This window comes from Trachemys scripta, chromosome 2, assembly GCF_013100865.1.
Source record: "Trachemys scripta elegans isolate TJP31775 chromosome 2, CAS_Tse_1.0, whole genome shotgun sequence".
NCBI lineage: Eukaryota > Metazoa > Chordata > Testudines > Emydidae > Trachemys > Trachemys scripta.
In genome coordinates, this window is record NC_048299.1 from 141999447 (window position 1) to 142018068 (window position 18622).

The following is an 18622-nucleotide window of genomic DNA, read 5'->3' on the forward strand; positions in this document are numbered from 1 at the left end:
GAGGGTGGGCCTGGGTTCCCCCCAAACCTCCCAACTGACCTGGACTGTGGGTTCTTCCAGAGCGGAAGGTCTCTGGGCTGTTCCCCAACCCACATGGTGAATCTCTGAGGCAAGAAAATCTGTCAATAAGTGCAGGACCCACCAAGATAGAGGAGGAACTTTGTCATGCCACATAATGGCATAACTCTCTTTCTATGGCAGAGTAATTCTTCCTGTCTCTCTATGCCACGTTCTTAACTTCCAGATGCTCAGACTTTTAAGATGAATAAAGCAGCAGAAAAGGCAGGGTGAGCAAAGTTCACCAAGCAGCTGTTGGCAGAGCTATCATCTCTAGACTGTGGTTATAAATTTATGTATTTGTGTAGATCTAAAACTGTGCTCGTAATTTGTCCTGCAATATTTAGCTCCATCTCCCAGCCCGGCAGGAAGGGGCTGTGTCCCCAACCAGGCAAGACTAGATCCAAGCACTCAGCACTGTACAACTCAGGAAAAGAGAAGCGATGGGCCATTAAAGTTAATGGGGAAAAGTTGAAACTCCTTGAAACAGAAAAGAAAACTCTGGTCTTGGGAAATGAAGGAAAGGATTTCCCCCAAATGAATCACCACAGTCTGAGAGGAAGAAAAACCCCTGGGAAAGGGATTAATTTTCATTATCTGAGTCAGGTGCCAACAGCAGAACGTTGACTTTCTCTTTTGCTGGTTTGGGTTCTGTAGTTTCTGCATTGGAATGTTGTTCTTTTAAGACTTCTGAAAGCATGTTACACACCTCATCCCTCTCAGATTTTGGAAGGCACTTCAGATTCTTAAACCGTGGGTCAAGTGCTATAGCTATCTTTAGAAATCTCACACTGGTACCTTCTTTGCATTTTGTGAAATCTGCAGTGAAAGTGTTCTAAAATGAACATGTGCTGGGTCATCATCTGAAACTGCTGTAACATGAAATATATGGCAGAGCAGGGGACATACAATTCTCCCCTAAGGAGTTCAGTCACAAATTTAATTAACGTTTTTTTGTTTTTAACGAGCTTCATCAGCATGGAAGCATGTCCTCTGGAATGGTGGTCGAAGCATGAAGGGGCATACAAATGTTTAGCATATCTGGCATGTAAATACCTTGCAATGCTAGCTACAAAAGTGACATATGAACGCCTGTTCTCACTTTCAGATGACATTGTAAATAAGAAGAGGGTAGCAGCATCTCCTGTAAATGTAAACAGACTAACTTGTCTTAGTGATTGGCTGAATGAGAAGTAGGACTGAGTGGACTTGTAGGCTCTGAAGTTTTACATTGTTTTGTTTTTGAGTGCAGTTACGTAACAAAAAAAATCTACATTTGTAAATTATACTTTCACGGCAAAGCAATTGTACTACAGTACTTGTATGTTTCAATTCACCTCCTACTATTTCTTTGGTTTATCTTTTACAGTGCAAATATTTGTAATTGATTTTAATTACAACACAGAATATAATACATATGAAAATGTAGAAAAAAACATCCAAAATATTTAATACATTTTAAGTGGTATTTTATTGTTTAACAGTGCAANCAAAATATTTAATACATTTTAAGTGGTATTTTATTGTTTAACAGTGCGATTAACACTGCGGTTAATCGCGATTTGTTTTTTTGAGCTAACCGCTACAGTCGTGATCCACCGTCTCTTCCCAATGCACAGCTGCTCTGACCTGAGTCCATGGCAGTGTCCCAGACCCAAGAGGTGTCTTGGGGCTAGTGACCAAGGGCTGGGCAGCAGCTGATCCAGCACTCTGGTCACTGCAGCTGCAACTGCTGGCACTGTGCCCACTGGACTATGGGAACGGCCCCGCTGAGAGACTGAAGACAGGCTGGAGCGAGTTAATAGCTAATAACCTTGTTAACGCCAAGGAACAAGGCACAGGCAGGAAGCGGGGAGAGAGAAAGTGAAGAAGCTGTAGGCTGGTAGAGTCAAGGCCAGAGGAGGTCTCTCCTCTGGGGGCTCAGGAGGGCTTAGGGTGCATCTGCATTGCAAGTAGACAGCTGTGGCTGGCCTGTGCCAGCTGATCGGGCTCATAGGACTCAGGTCTGGGACTCTTCCGCCTCTCCGGGTCCTAGAGGCCCAGGCTACTGTTAAAGCTGCTGCACAGTCAGTAAAGGGGGTGGGAACAGACTCCGTAAAGAAATCCTGTCTGGAAAAAGACAGGAGCAGAGCCTCACTCGCAGGGATTATTCCATGAACTGGAGGCTATGGGGCAGTCCTGTTGGCTCGAGAAATGCCCAGTGGTGCCCCTACCTGCAGCACATGGACACCAGAAGCTCCAGAGCACCACCCCAGTTCAGCGCCTGATCTCCGAGGCTGCTGCATTTCTGGGGGGAAGTCCCTGGAGCAGGATCCTGATCACCATGAGATCAGCTCCCAGCTGTAGGAGCCAAGCTGCAGGCAGGAAAATCCCTACTGCTCTGCTCCTCCACTGGGCATCCGACAGCTCCGGGCACGAAGCCAGCTGGTGTTCCGTTTAAAATGGATATTGGAAATCCGCAAAGCACAAACAGTCCGACCATGTGACAATGGGAGTGTCAGTTGTTCACTCGCTGGGGGTGTAACATGATCACCACACGGCTCGTATAAAAATGAGTCTGGCTGGCATGGGGGCCGGCACTGCACGGATGGAGCGCCTGGTCCCTCTTGAGGTGAGAGGACAGAAGCGGACTTTCAGGGCTGCCTGAGACTGTGAAGAGAAGCCTCACCCAGCCTGCAATGGGGATCTGTTTAAGCCAGCAGCCAGGTAAGAGGGAACGATCCTGGCACACTGCGTGGTCCTGTCACCCGGGGCAGAGGGATGCAGTTGCCTGCAGTACAGCAAGGCAGCACCTGCACTGGCAGGTGGGGGATGGAAAGCGATGGGTGAAATGCTGAAGGTGTAGATTGCAACCTGGCTTTTGAGCTAAATGCCAGCATTTGGGATCCGAGTTCAGCCCTGTCTCAGTGGAAGGATAGAGCTGTGGAGAGTGGCCGTGCGATATACCCTGATCATATCACATCCTGGGGCTGCCCCAGCCTGACAGGTGTGATTTGTAGATGGGCTTTACCATAGTAACTGGGCGCCTCCCAGGTATCCTCTCTTGTGGGGTTAGCCCCATGGCTGGAGTAGGGACCAAGAACAGGGAGACGAAAGGTTTGCCTGCCTGCTGCATTCGTCCGCCCCACAGGGCTGTACATTCGAGTGCGTGTGTGACTGGCCCATGTGGACACTGCTGGTGCCCTTGTACAGGCTAACAGAGCACTGTTTGCAGGGCTGGAGTGACACACACTACAGAACTTTCAGGGTGTGCGCAGCAGGGGCCACACAAGCCAGTTAGCAAGCAGTAAGCTGGCACCTGCCAGAACTGACCCCCTCTGGGGTGAACCAAGGCACTGGGTAGTCAAGCCCTAAGTAACTCACCCTCGGAGTCTGTGGCAGAGCAGAAGCTGCACTGCTGGTCTAGGGGCCAGGCTAGAACCAACAAAGCATCCTTCATCTGCCTTTCCTTCCAGCTCATGGAGCCACTGCTTTCCCTAGCCTCAGAGGTTAAGAAAAACAATTTTTCTCCATCTTCCTTCCCAAGTGGAGTACTTTGCATTTGCATATTTAGCTGAAGATTACATACGAGTTGCTGAACCCTGTGTGCATGTGGCTGCAGCTCATTGCAGAAGGAGAGATAGAAATAAGCTGTTGTGGGTATTTCCCATTTTACACCTGGAGACAGCGGGCTAAGCGACTCGCCCAAGGTCACCCAGCAAGTCAGTGGCAGAGCTGGGAATAGAACTCAGGAGTCCTGACACCTAGAAACAGCAAAACTGTCGCGCTGGAGCAGACCTGGTGAGTGTCCTGCCACTGCAGTCTGTCCATGGACAGATCTGCAACCCTCCCTCTCCTCTCTTACATGAGGGATGAAAGAGTTAATAGTGGAGATTTGTATGCCAGCATCACTGTGCATCACAGAGGTGAATGGGGCATCTCAGACCTCCCAGAGCTATTGTCCCAGGCTCCCAGCAGAGTCAAGTAGCCACCTTGGAGCTTGTGACGCTGGGTTCACATTGCTGAGGGTTTCTTTGTGGCTACGGACTGAGGGTTTTTAAAGTGAAACCTGGGATTCTGGCAAAGCAGCTAGCAGTTAGAGCGAGGTGCCAGTGCACCACCCCACTGCACACCAACCCCACTGAGCCCTGATTGTTTCGCCGAGGTAGTGTGTGCAGGAAGGGATGACTGGAGCTTCTGGGCTGTAAATGAACAATAACTCCCCTCCAAAAAGAGCCAGCTGATCCCATGCTCTGCCACAGACACCCTCTGTGACCCCGGGCAAGTCACTTAGCTGCTTGGTGCCTTGGTTGCCATTAGTACCTGGGACTCATTGCCCTGTCACCCAGGCATGTGTAAGACTGTGTCACAGACTGTGCGGTGCTGAGCTCCTGTGGTGCTGGGGGCACAGCGATAACCCAGACAGGTAGCTCACCGTAAGGATGGGCATGGAGAGTAACGCTGGGAATCCATGACTCGCCTTCCCAGAGCACTGTAAGCTGGCTTGAACAGAATCCTAGAATCACAGGATTGGAAGGGACCTCGAGAGGTCATCTAGGCCAGTCCCCTGCACTTGTGGCAGAACTAAATATTATCTAGACCATCCCTGACAGGTGTTTGTCTAACCTGCTCTTAAAAATCTCCAATGATGGAAATTCCAAAACCTCCCGGGGCAATTTATTCCAGTGCTTAACCACCCTGACAGTTGGGAAGTTTTTCCTAATGTCCAACCTAAATTGCCCTTGCTGCAATTTAAGCCCATTGCTTCTTTCCCTAGCCTCAGAGGTTAAGAAAAACAATTTTTCTCCATCTTCCTTCCCAAGTGGAGTACTTTGCATTTGTCCTTGTTGAATTTCATCCTATATACTTCAGCCTGTTTCTCCAGATCATTTTTAATTTTAATCCTATTCTCCAAAGCACTTGAAACCCCTCCCAGCTTGGTATTGTCTGCAAACTTTACAAGCATACTCTCTATGCCATTATTTAAATCATTGATGAAGATACTGAACAGAACCAGACCCAGAACTGATCCCTGCGGGACCCCACTTGTTATGCCCTTCCAGCTTGTCTGTGAACCACTGATAACTACTCTCTGGGAATGGTTTTCCAAACAGTTTTGCATCCACCTTATAGTAGCTCTATCTAGGTTGCATTTCCCTAGTTTTTCTGAGAAGACCATATCAAAAGCATTACTAAAGTCAAGATGTATCACATCTACCACTTCCCCCCTATCCACAAGGCTTGGTACCCTGTCAAAGAAAGCTATCCGGATGGTTTGAAACAATTTTTTCTAGACAAATCTTTGCTGTCTGTTACTTATCACCTTATTATCTTCTATCATCTGTTTACAAATTGATTGCTTAATTATTTGCTCCATTATTTGAAATTAAGCTGACTGATCTGTAATTCCCTGGGTTGTCCTTATTCCCCTTTTTTATAGATGGGCACTACATTTGCCATTTTCCAGCCCTCTGGAATCTCTCCGGACTTCCATGACTTTTCAAAGATAATCACTAATGGCTGATATCTCTTCTGTCAGCTCCTTGAGTCAGTGGTGGATTAGCCACTGGGCCAATGGGGCCCATGCCCAGGGACATAGCCAATTGGGTGACCCCGGAAAAATGGGCGCCCCTGCATACCAACTTGCTCCGCCTGCTTGCTCGGCACTCCTGCTGGAGAACAGGGTCAGAGCACTGGGGCTTACCCCGCTCCCCGGCAAGAGTGCTGGGCAGATGGAGCAGGGCAAGCCCCTTCACCCCGCTCCCTGGCAGGAGTGGCGGGGGAGGCCAGAGGTGCTGCAGGTGGAAGGGGTTGGGAGGTGCCCCCACCTGCTCTGGCCCAGGGCCCCACAAAACTGTAATCTGCCTTGAGTATTCTAGGCTGTATTTAATCAGGCCCTGGTGACTTGAAGACCTCTAACTTGTCTAAGTAATTTTTAACTTGTTCTTTCCCTATTTTAGCTTCAGATCCTACCTCATTTTCACTGGCATTCACTGTTAGATGTCCAACCGCTACTAACCTTCTTAGTGAAAAATGAAACAAAGTCATTTACTACATCTGCCATTTCTACATTTTCTGTTATTGTTTCTCTCTTCCCCCCCACCATTGAGTAATGGTCCCACCCTGTCCTTGGTCTTTCTCTTGCTTCTAATGTATTTGTAGAATGTTTTCTTGTTACCCTTTATGTCTCTAGCTAGTTTGATCTTGTTTTGTGCTGTTGACTTTCTAATTTTGTCCCTACATGCTTGTGGTGTTTGTTTATATTCATCCTTTGTAATTTGATTTAGATTCTACTTTCTGTAAGACTCTTCTTTGAGTTTCAGATCATTGAAGATCTCCTGGTAAAGGCAGGGTAGTCTCTTGCCAGACTTCCTATCATTCCTACGCAGTGGGATAGTTTGCTTTTGTGCCCTTAACAATGTTTCTTTGAAAAACTGCCAACTCTCTTGAACTGTTTTTCCCCTTAGACTTGCTACCCATGGGATCTTACCTACCAACTCCCTGAGTTTGCTAAAGTCTACCTTCTTGAAATCCATTATCTTTATTGTGCTGTTCTCCCCCCTACCATTCCTTAGAATCATGAACTCTACCATTTCATGAGCACTTTCACCCAAGCTGCCTTCCACTTTCAAATTTTCTACCAGTTCCTCCCTATTTGTCAAAATCAAATCTGGACCACCCTCTCCCATCATGGCTTTCTCCACCTTCTGAAATAAAAAATTGTCTCCAATACATTCCAAGACCTGCCCAGGTCTCCACAACATTCCAGCTGCGGCTGTTGGTGGAACTCATGTAAGAATAGACCCACTGTGTTTGTCCTTGGCTTGAGCACACGTTACTTATCTCCAGCAATAGCTAATCTACCTGTAACAGTAGCAGTGCCGTTAAGCATGTTATCACAGACTTTCCCAGCACTACATACTGTATCTGTTGTTGATGTAGCAGTCTCAGATAAGGCTTTGTGAGGGCTGTAGTGAGGGAGTGACAGGAATAGTGGATATAATCCAGGCCGTGTTCTGCTCTGAGTTTTGTCTCCTATTCACAGCACTGCTGGCCAGCATGGACAGGGCACAGCAGGCCTCCAGCCCACTCACTGCCCAGCCCTGGGGCAATACCAATTGTACCACCAGCGCCTGGAGTGAACCAGTCTGAAAGGTGACAGGCCCTGGGTCCTGTTAGCCAGGAACTTGGGCATAAGGGGCCACGGCCATTGAGTTCAGTGGGAGCTCCCCGCACTGGTGCCAGGACAGGATCTGGTGAGGAGATAGAGAGAGAGAGAGAGCGCCCTCAGGGAGCATATTGTAAGTCTACCAAGTGCTCAGCAGAGCCTGTAAGCGCCTTCAGGAGGGGCTGTCTCTCTGTTCTGTGCCTGCGCAGCGCCCGGCACAATGGGGCCTCGGGCCAGACCTTCCTGCCGTGCAGGCAATGAGAGCAGCAGTGCCTAGGCCTGAGCAAACAATCAGGGAGGGCAGGCCGCTGCCCCGAGGAGTTTAGTTACTCAGCCCCAGTGCAGACACAGGCAACAGCTCGGGGAGGGAAAGCAATGATCGGTGGCATGGAGACCAGCCGAGGCAGGTGGGTTGGTGAAGGAGGAATCTGACGGGAAGGGAGGAGGGGGCTGCCAGGCAGGTGTGGCCAAGGAACCTGCGGCAAATCTAGGAGGTTGCAGATGTGAAGCCAAGGGGCCTGATCTTGCTCTGAGGTGTAAGTCAGGAGTCATTCCAGGGCAGTTTTCACTGTGCAGCGGAGCAGGGATTTCGGGCCCAGACTGGGGGAAGGAGAAGAGCAACCAGCTGCCCAGACACCCTGAACACACTGTTAGGAACAAACCGTCGCCTGAGCGGTGAAGCCAGGAGGAGCCCTGGAATCTGGGTGAACAGGCATTCTCTGCCTGTGGGCGAAGGCAGCCGTTCCTCGCTACGTGCACAGAGAATTGGCAGAAATGGCATGGAAGCCCTTCGATTTGACAGATTTCACATTGGCCAGCACATGTGGCCAGGTGGAAAATGGGACCCCCCGCCAGACCGCTGAGAGCTACTCTAGCATCAGTAGCTATATTACAGCTGCACCTCGTGGCCCTAATCAAAGGGTCAGGTGTGGGGTCCCATTATGCTGTGCACTGTACAGACATGACATGGGCCAGATCTGCACCTGGGGTAAATTGTAGCTTCAGTTGCTGTGGTCTATGGATAACATTTTTAAATGATGCAGGAGAGTAGGTCCTATTTTCGAAAGCAACGGAGTCAATTAGGGTCAGATTTCCAAAGGGGTTTAAGCCCTTATAGATGCAGTTTAGTGCCTGCAGGGATTCGCAAAGCACCCGGCTCCCATTGAATTCACATGGGATGGGAGCCCAGGCGCTTTTGACAATCTCCCAAGTCACCTATTTGCATATTAGGTGCCTAAACGTGGTTACAAATTTGGCCCTTAGGAGCCTAAATTTCATTGAAAGTCAATGGGACTTAGGGGCATAATTGTCCAAGTCCCTTCTGAAAATGGCTCCTAAATCACTAGGTCCTTTTTGCACAATGTGACATGGATGGAGCGGTACCGATTTACACCAGCTGAGGATCTGGCATGTTAAGGAATGAGCCTTTCCCTATCGGAGAGAACTTGCGCTCACGATACAGCGATTCTCCCCTCCTCCCCCCAAGCCCTGAGCTGCAGCCCCTTCTGCTCATGCCCCTCTGTGCTGACCAATCCAAGCCCAGAGGGATGGCCACACTGGATGGTGCTTTTATGACACAAATAGGGTCTTCAGTGCTTGTTTTAGGTGTTCATTTAGGTACCAAACTAATTTCACTTGTGCCCTGGGTTGGGAGGAGAATGTCAGGCCATAGCATAAAGCCCTGGCGCTCTCTTTCCCTCACTCTGTTTCACTCTTCTGCATCCCTTTCTCCTCTGCCCTCCTCCCCAGAAGGAATCATTAGACAGACTATACTCCCCTCTCAACCCTGCCAGCACAGCCTAGTCCAGGCCAGGCTCTGGGGCTGGAGCAAGGTGGGGCTGCGAGACTTGTTCCCTCTAGAGCAGGGATTTGGAGGCTCCCATGCAACAAGCCATAAAAACTCTATGCCCACCCCCAGCCATGCCACAACAGCTGTTTTTCTGCATAGCCAGTGGATTAACAGCTGTATTAAAGGATAGTTATACAGCTACACACACACACATCTATAATCATAGAAGATTAGAGTTGGAAGAGACCCCAGGGGGTCATCTAGTCCAACCCTCTGCTCAAAGCAGGACCAATCCCCAACTAAATCATTCCAGCCAGGGCTTTGTCAAGCAGGGCCTCAAAAACCTCTAAGGAAGGAGATTCCACCCTCCCTAAGTAACCTATTCCAGTGCTTCACCATCCTCCTAGTGAAATAGTTTTTCCTAATATCCAACCTAGACCTCCCCCACTGCAACTTGAGACCATTGCTCCTTGTTCTGTCATCTGCCACCACTGAGAACAGCCGAGCTCCATCCTCTTTGGAACCCCCTTTCAGGTAGTTGAAGGCTGCTATCAAATCCCCTCTCATTCTTCTCTTCTGCAGACTAAACAAGACTAGTTCCCTCAGCCTCTCCTCGTAAGTCATGTGCCCCAACCCCCTAATCATTTTCATTGCCCTCTGCTGGACTCTCTCCAATTTGTCACACCCTTTCTGTAGTGGAGGGCTCAAAACTAGACACAATACTCCAGATGTGGCCTCACCAGTGCCGAACAGAGGGGAATAATCACTTTCCTCGATCTGCTGGCAATGCTCCTACTAATGCAGCCCAATATGCCATTAGCCTTCTTGGCAACAAGGGCACACTGACTCATATCCAGCTTCTTGTCCACTGTAATCCCCAGGTCCTTTTCTGCAGCACTGCTATGACGAAGTGGGAACATTCTTAATGTTTTCTCCGAATACTATGTGGTGCTCAGTTTCCCCTATGCATTTCTTAAGTATCTAAGTGGTGAGATAAGGTGTGTGATTGTTGCAGAGCCCTAGAGGGCCAGTGTGATGCTGCCTGCACAGAGAATGGCTGACACCCTGTCTTCTGGCAACTGATGGCCTGGGCCCCTCCCCTGCAAGGTGCGAACTGAAGGTGTTGGAGAACAAAGAGATCAGGTGGCCTCCTTTCCCAGGAAAGAGACAAAGGCTAGAGGAGGAGCTGGAGGGGGTTTCAGTTTGGAGCTGGCTGTGGAAATGGAGGGAGGCCCAGAACCAGGATCTGGGCTTCCTGCCCCCCAAGATGGACCTGACTGAGGGGTCCTGTTCTCTGTACCTACAAGCTCTATTTTAGACTGTGTTCCTGTCGTCTAATAAACCATCTGTTTTACTGGCTGGCTGAGAGTCACGGTGAATCGCAGGTGGGGGGGGTACAGGGCCCTGACTCCGCCACACTCCGTGACAACCTACTTAGCCAGTCAGTCCCCAGTCTGTAGCAGTGCATGGGATTCTTCTGTCCTAATGCAGGACTCTGCACTTGTCCTTGTTGAACCTTAGATTTCTTTTAGCCCAAGCCTCCAATTTGTCTAGGTCATTCTGGACCCTATCCCTACCCTCTAGTGTATCTACCTCTCCCCCCAGCTTTGTGTTATCCATAAACTTGCTGAGGGTGCAATCCATCCCATCATCCAGATCATTAATGAAGATGTTGAATAAAACCGGCCCCAGGACTGACCCCTGGGGCACTCCGCTTGATACCAGCTGCCAACTCGACTTCGAGCTGTTGATCACTACCATTGAGCCCGATGATCTAGCCAGCTTTCTATCCACCTTATAGTCCATTCATCCAGCCCATACTACTTTAACTTGCTGGCAAGAATACTGTGGGAGACCGTATCAAAAGCTTTGCTAAAGTCAAGGTATATCATGTCCACTGCTTTCCCCATATCCACAGAGCCAGTTATCTCATCATAGAAGGCAATCAGGTTGGTCAGGCATGACTTGCTCTTGGTGAATCCTTGTTGACTGTTCCTGATCACCTTCCTCTTCTCCAAGTGCTTCAAATTGAATTCCTTGAAGAGCTGCTCAATGATTTTTCTGGGGACTGAGGTGAGGCTGACCAGTCTGTAGTTCCCCAGATTCTCCTTCTTCTCTTCATTAAAAGATGAGCACTATATTTGCCTTTTTCCAGTCATCCAGGACCACCCCCAATCACCATGAATTTTCAAAGATAATGGCCAATGGCTCTGCAATCACATCAGCCAATTCCCTCAGCACCCTTGGATGCATTAGATCCGGTCCCATGGACTTGTGCATGTCCAGCTTTTCTAAATAGTCCTTAACCTGTTCTTTCACCACCAAGGGCTGGTCACCTCCTCCCCATACTGTGTTGTCCAGTGCAGCAGTCTGGGAGCTGACCTTGTCTGTGAAGACCGAGGCAAAAAAAGCATTGAGTACTTAATTTTTTTCCACATCATCTGTCACTAGGTTGCCTCCCTCATTCAGTAAGGGTCACACACTTTCCCTGACGACCTTCTTGTTGCTAACATACCTGTAGAAACCCTTCTCATTACCCTTCACATCCCTTGCTAGCTGCAACTCCAATTGTGCTTTGGCCTTCCTGATTACACCCCTGCATGTTGGATCAATATTTTTATACTCCTCCCAAGTCATCTGTCCAAGTTACCACTTCTTGTAAGCTTCCTTTTTGTGTTTAAGCTCACCAAGGATTTCACTGTTAAGCCAAGCTGGTCACCTGTCATATTTGCTATTCTTTCTGCACTTCAGGATGGTTTGTTCCTGCGGCCTCAATAAGGCTTCTTTAAAATACAGCCAGCTCTCCTGGACTCCTTTCCCCCTCATATTAGCCTCCCAGAGGATCCTGCCCATCGGTTCCCTAAGGGAGTCAAAGTCTGCTTTTCTCAAGTCCAGGGTCTGTATTCTGCTGCTCTCCTTTATTCCTTTTGTCAGGATCCTGAACTTGACCATCTCATGGTCACTGCCTCCCAGGTTGCCACCCACTTCTACTTCCCCTACCAATACTTCCCTGTTTGTGAGCAGTAAGTCAAGAGGAGCACGGCTTCTAGTTGGTTCCTCCAGGACTTGCACCAGGAAGTTGTCCCCAACACTCTCCAAAAACTTCCTGGATAATATACAAAAGAAAAGGATAATATAGGTACAAAAATAAAAAAAAAGAATATTAAGTTCAAATATTAATATGCCTGAACCCGGCTGCCCAGGGCTGAATCCCGAGCCCTGCCATGCGGGGCCCCTGTGGCATGGGGACCTGGCCAATTACCCTGCTTGCTGTCCCCTAACGCCAGCCCTGCTGCAGCTGATAGGTTCCAATGTACCATTCAGGAAAATGAACACACTTATGTTGGGGGAACCCCAAAACCTGCTCACGGCCCCCTGAGCCCCCAGTTGAGAGCTGCACCGCTAGAGGGCTCTTTCACCCGGGCATGGGCCAGAATCTTTAGGGGGGTGGGCAAGCAGGCAAAATCGCAGACCGTTTGGCTGCCTGTCTGGCTAGAGTTCGCTTTGGCACCCGTCACTGTCGTGTCTAAGGCTGGGATTTTCAGCTCCCACTGACAGCCGATGGGATTTTGGTGCCTGACTCCCTTAGGCCTTTGAAAACCCCAGCCTAAGGCTGTGGCTACCCTAGAGTTTACAGTGGCACAGCTGTTCCCAGGCCGAGGGGAGAGAGCTCTCCCGTCAGCTTAACCCCTCCAGCTCCAGCGAGCGTCAGGAGCTATTCGGCGGGAGGAGACGCTCCCCTGCCGACACAGCGCTGTGCACACGAGAACTTGGGTCAGTGTAACATACGTCGCTCAGGGGGTGGTTTATTCACACCCCTGGGTGATGTAAGTTCTGCCACCATAGGCTGTAGTGTAGGCGTAGCCGTAACAGCTTTCTTGCTGCTCAAATGCCTCTTCCCGGCGGCGTAATCTGGGGAGGAAGCCGCATTTGTTTACATAGCTTGTGTGCCAGCTGGCTGTTGGGGAGCCAGTGGAGTCACAAGCCCAGGCTGCAGATACATTCTGGAGTTGTGATTAGCTGCTGCACCCCGTGACTGGCCAGACAGCAAGGGTGAGAAATCTGGACATGGGGAGGAGAGGTCATAGTAGCCTATATAAGACAAAGCCCCTAATATCGGTACCTCTGGTCACCCTCCCCAGTGAGGCAGCCAAACCTCTCCCGGTGAATGACCCTGACAGTGCCCCAGTGCTCCCGGTTACCCAGATCTCTCATTGCCCGGCTCAGAACCTTTCACTTTCTTTCTGACTTGAAGTCAAATCCATAGGGAATTCAGATAAGCACCAAGGTTGTTTTTCCTCTCAACATGATTAGTATCTATGACTCAAGAGACAGGACTCCTGGCCAAGGAGGAGCAAGGGTCACAGCTGCAGCTGGCCTAGAGAGATAGTGCACAGCAGGGAGATGAACTTTCCTTCCTCGGGATAAACAGCCTGGGAAAAGGATCGGATCAACACAGGGAATTCCCCACCGGAGGGGAATTCCAGCCTAGGAGATTGAATTCTCCTCTCAACCCAGGAGACCGGGCCCTTCCAGGGTAGGGCTAAGGGGGACCGAGGTATCAGCATGAGAAACGTTAGGACTGAACTGATATGTGCTCAGGAGATGGTGTTGCTTTCATGGCATGCTGAGGGATCCCTGGTGCAACAATGCGAAGAAGGCTGCGAGGGGAGGAACATGGGGAGTGGGTTCAAGACGGGTGTAGTCCCTGAGGGCAGAAGACCCTGCTGGTGTTGGTGGGTGGGGTTTTGAAACAGGCAGATCAGACAGTTCTTGGCATGGTCCCTTCTGCTTTGTGGCTTGGGGAAGACAGCGCTGGGGTCAGGCTCTTGAAACCCCACAGGAAGGTGAGCCAAGTCCACCCTGAACTTGATGGTGGGAGCAGGATACATGTCCTGTGGGTCAGAGGCAGAGCAGTGCAGGGAGGAGGCCGGTCTCTACAGATAAGGGGCGGGATCTGCTCTCAGGGGCTCTCAGCCTCTCCCAGACAAAGACCCTTCCCCCATCTCACCAGAACCCCCTTCCATTTAACACTATGGGAAGGGCAAGGTGGCTGTGACCCCTACATTGCAAACACTGCATGGGCGTAGCTGTGGAGTAACCCCACGGCAATCAGTGGGGGGACATGGTGTCACACTGGAGCCTAGTCTCCAGCGCTCTGTCCCCCAACCTTGGAGGGCCTGTGGCAGGGGCAGAGTGCACTGGTTAGATGCTTGGCCTGGCAGGACAGGGCACAGAACATCTAGCAGCTGCACGGAGCATCACTAGCTCATTCCTTCCTCCTGTGTCTCACACAGGTGTGGAGAATATTGACGGGGACACTTCCCAGGCCCTCTTCTTCCACCCCGTCACCCATGGCTCCCAAGTCCTCCTGGATGAGTTCCACCATGTGGCTGAGCGGGACAGCAGCTTTCATGATGGCATCGTCTTCACCAACCGGCCCATCCAGCTCCACGAGAAGGTGACGCTGAAGATCTTGAAGAAGGAGGCCCGTTGGCATGGGGGACTGAGGGTGGGCTTCACCTCCATGGACCCCTCCAAGATGGACCCTGGTCACCTCCCTCCATTTGTGTGCCCCCACCTGGTCATGCAGGGGAAGACCTGGGCTGCAGTCCTGCCAGACCAGTGCATAGAGGAAGGCACCATCCTCATGTTCTGGGTGGACCACAGAGGCAGAGTTTTCTTCCGCAGCCAGCAAGAGGCCCGGAATTTGCCCCTGCTGACCGGCGTCCCCGTGAGAGGCCGTCTCTGGGCCGTCATTGATGTCTATGGACAGACCAAGGCAATCCAGCTTCTGGGTGAGCATGCAGCAGCGCTGGCTGGGGACTGATGCCTTGGGCTCACGGTCCACACAGCACATCTGAGGAGATGTTTCATTCCCTCCTGCATGGACTGCAGGGGCCACCCCACATGGGGTGGGATTGACAGGCAGCTCAGGGAGGGAAGCCAGGGGATGACAGACATGGCGACGACTGGCTGCTCTTCTTGGCTCAGACAGGGGGAGCTCTGCAAGGCAGAGCTGCCCTTTGGACTGTGGGCATAGAAAGGCAGAATGCCCTGCCCCGACTGCCCCACCTCACACCCCACTGACTGCGGGAGCTGCCCTCACTGCCCCACCTCACATCCCACTGACTGCAGGGGCTGCCCACACCGCCCCATACCCTGGCTGGGGGGGATTTCAGAGGAGGCCGAAAGATCTATGTGACCTTGGCTAATCCCAGCCCATTTTCTGTCTCTGCCCATGATGCGGGTCTCGGAGGGCAGGAGCAGGGTGGGTGTGAGGAGAGGGTGAGGATTCCCACATTGCATGAATGCCGATCTCCCTGGGAGGTGCGATCTGATTTCCTGCCCCTCCGGGGCTTGGCACAGACACTGCCCTGGAGGGCCTGGCCCGGCAGCTCAGGGGGCTGTTGCAAGGTGGACTCTGGTCCCCTGGAGTGAGCAGCCAGGAACTCGTTCCCTCTGGGGTCTGTTGAGAGAGGTTTATATTCATTGAGGCTAATCCTGGACTCTGTGTTTTCCTCTCCTAGATCCCACAAGGCTCCGTGGAGGCATCTGTGATCCCGCCCCAGCCCCCAGGCCGTCGTATCCTGCCAAGCCTCATGGTCAGTGGCTGAAGGTGGCTCTAACCCCCGGCTCCTTTTGCTCCATTTCCTCTGGGGGCATGGAGCCAACCCAGGACGGGCCATGTCCTGACATACATGAGAACGGCCAGACTGGGTCAGCCCAATGGTCCAGCTAGCCCAGGATCTCATCGCTCGGTGCTGTGCCTGGCCTGTGGTCAGCCTGCCCCGACAGAAGGCCCTGGTAGCCCTAGGAGCTCTGGCGGTGTGGAAGCGCTGCCCATCTGTCCGTTCTGGAAGTCCCAGCAGAGACGGGCTCCCTCACCTCCACTAACCACTGAGGGTCACCTGAGCAGGCAGGGATTGTTAACCACAGCCCCAGGCGCAGGGTTGGAAGCGAAGGGGACAGCCCTCGGACAGGCTGTGTCACTGGGTCAGCTGAGGGAGTGTCCACAAAGTGGTTATCAAACCACTGTTGCAGCAGTTGTGTGTGGGGGGGTCATTCCAAGGTGGAGGGAAAATCTCTCTGATCCCTAGCTCACTAGTGCCCAGGAGCTCTCGAGGGCTGGGAGAGGTGGGATAGGGCAGGACATCAGCCCAGCAGGGGAAGATGCCTCGCCTGCCCCTTTAACGCCATGCTCCTGTCTCCACAGCGCCGGCGTGCAGAGATTACAGCTCTCTCCTGGGAGGCGACGTGGAGGAGTGCGTCATTTGCTGCTCACATGAGGCCAACGCTCTGCTGCAGCCCTGCGGCCACGCCACTCTCTGCCACTGTTGTGCCCAGGAGGTGTTCCACAACAACCAGCCTTGCCCCTTCTGTCGGGAGCAGATACAGGACATCGTCCAGGTCATCCCGGGAGCTCCAGCTCCTGTCACATGTCTGCCTGTTGGGAACCAACTGTGGCCAGGAGGATAGATGGAAGTGGGGGTGGGGGAGTTTCTGCAACCTGCCCTAGTGAAGAGTAGAGCTCCTCCTCCCAGCACAACCCTGCTGCTGGCTCCCCTTGCTGTGGGGGCCTTGGTCATGTCTCCTCCGCCCCCCTCACTCTCTGCACCTTGCACGGGTGATGAATCTCCAATACTCTCCCTGGCCAGGCTGTTCATAACACAAGCAATTCGCCCAGAGCAGGGGAGCCGGGAGCAGCCCCCATGACGAGAGCCTCAGCCCAGAAGAAACAAGGAAGGGAGGCAGGGGCCCACAGGAAATTTTCATGGGAGCCAGAATTAGTGTGCCCAGTTCATCTCTTGCCCGTGTAAATAGCACTGCTGCCTGTAGTAACGTCAGCCCCAGCAGCATCTGCCCGTGTCTGGAGAGAGGAGCTCTGGCTAACGCTGAACTATGTAAATAGGCTGAAATGTGTGTAAATGTAACGGGGTCTCAGTCCCTCCCGGCAGTGTGTAACTAGTTCCGTTGTGCAGCTTGGTGTGTCTCACACACCCGTGCACTCAGCACCTCCCCCAATGAACTCGGCCTGCCTGCTGGGAGTGTCACAGCCAAGTGGGCGGCTTTCGCTTACCCAGGAATTTGGGGCCAGGCCAGATGCTGAGACCACGGGAGACAATGGGAGCCTTTCGCTGTGTGCTGAGTGGCTTTCGATGAAGCCCCGAATGACGGAGGCTCAGCGAGTGTCACTGAGATGGGCCTCGTCGGGGCAGACGGATCCAGGGCCAGACGGGGGCAGCAGCTTTTCTTAACGCAAGGGAATTCCTTCTGCCAGACCACAGGGGCCTGAGCACCCTGGGGGAGTGGAAAATACCGGGACTTTCCTGCTGCTTTGGGGAGGGGAATTCCAATGGAGCCAGCCCGCCCCACACTGGGCACTCATGTGACCCACACCCAGGGGGATGTGGACCTTTTCTTTACAGTCGCCTTGGTGACAAACTGTCACACAAATGTCACTCAGTTGGGCCTGATCCTGGGTCCTATGCCAACCTCTGCCACTGGCCTGCTGGGTGACCTTGAGCAAGTCCCTGCACCTCACCGTGCCTCAGTTTCCCCATCTGTAAAACAGGAGTAAGAACCCTTTTGTAAAGTGCTTTGAGATCTATGCTTGAGAAGTGCTGTCTGAGAGCTGGGTATTGTTTACTGTTGGCTTTGGATCAGGCACCAGCATTTGGGATTAAATGTAAGACAATATGTAAAGCCCCTGGGCCAGAGTCTGATCCCGGTTACACCAGGGTAGGTCCAGAGTGAAGACAACGCCCCATGCACAGCATGCCCCAACCACTAGGCCTTACCATCATGAGCTGGGCGGTGTGTTTCAGTGACTCCTTTGAAAAATCTCACGCCTTAATCTTGAAAACCACCTGCATGCCGATGAGGAGAGGGGTGTGTCGTTCGTGTCCATATGGACACCCTGCCAAAGGCTTGTCTATTACTGTTAATAAACTATATTTCTTATGGCCTGGCTCTCTCTGGGGATTTCTGTTTGTCTTCAATGATCATTCTACCCACGGCGTGGCTATGGACCCAGAAGCTCCTGGGTTATGGGCGGTGTGGAATGGTTGCCAGGACTGGTATTGTGAGGAGCAGCCAATGTTACGGAGTGACCCCACAACAACAAGACAGGCCGGCCCTGCACCATCAGATTAATGAACAGCATCGATGACCCTGGCTGCTGCCAGAGCATTTGTCATCCCAGGCTTGGTCTACACCTAAAACTTAGGTCAACATAGGCATGAAAACGCCCCCGAGAGATGTACGCATTGGCATAGGCACAGTGGCGGATTATCCAATGGGCTCACGGGGCCCAGGGGCCCCGGCCAATTGGGGGACCCTAGGAAAATGGGCGCTCCAGCAGAAATTGGAAGCCTGGAGACCTGGCAGAAGCCGTGAGGGCAGGGGAGGCCCCAGTGCCCCGACCCCGGTCCCCAGCAGAAGTGCGGGGCAGGCAGGGGAGGTTGTGGCCCCGGGGCCTGGAGGTGCTCTTGCTCCCTGCCACTGCCTCAGGGCCATGGCGGGGGGACAGAGCTTTGCCAGTCTTGGGGCCACAGGGGTGGGGGGATGTTGCTATGGAGGGGGCGTAGGTAAAATGGGGACAGAGCCACAGGGGAAAGGGGCAGAAT

General features: G+C 52.0%; 1 protein-coding gene across 1 annotated transcript; it reads left to right on the plus strand.

The window, feature by feature from the left end:
• Positions 1 to 2498: 2498 nt before the first annotated feature.
• NEURL3 (neuralized E3 ubiquitin protein ligase 3) lies at positions 2499 to 18385 on the plus strand. The gene is made up of 4 exons (XM_034761656.1): positions 2499 to 2763; positions 14291 to 14791; positions 15524 to 15598; positions 16210 to 18385. Exons 1-4 carry the CDS (start codon positions 2736 to 2738, stop codon positions 16470 to 16472), a joined length of 867 nt encoding a protein of 288 aa, XP_034617547.1. The 5' UTR covers positions 2499 to 2735; the 3' UTR covers positions 16473 to 18385.
• Positions 18386 to 18622: the final 237 nt, after the last annotated feature.

Bases quoted from the DNA above. Each gene is read 5' to 3' on its own strand.
- NEURL3 (XM_034761656.1), top strand. From the start codon at position 2,736: ATGGGGATCTGTTTAAGCCAGCAGCCAG. The intron at 2,764-14,290 runs GTAAGAGGGAAC...TGTCTCACACAG, and splicing joins CTGTTTAAGCCAGCAGCCAG to GTGTGGAGAATATTGACGGG. The intron at 14,792-15,523 runs GTGAGCATGCAG...TTCCTCTCCTAG, and splicing joins CAAGGCAATCCAGCTTCTGG to ATCCCACAAGGCTCCGTGGA.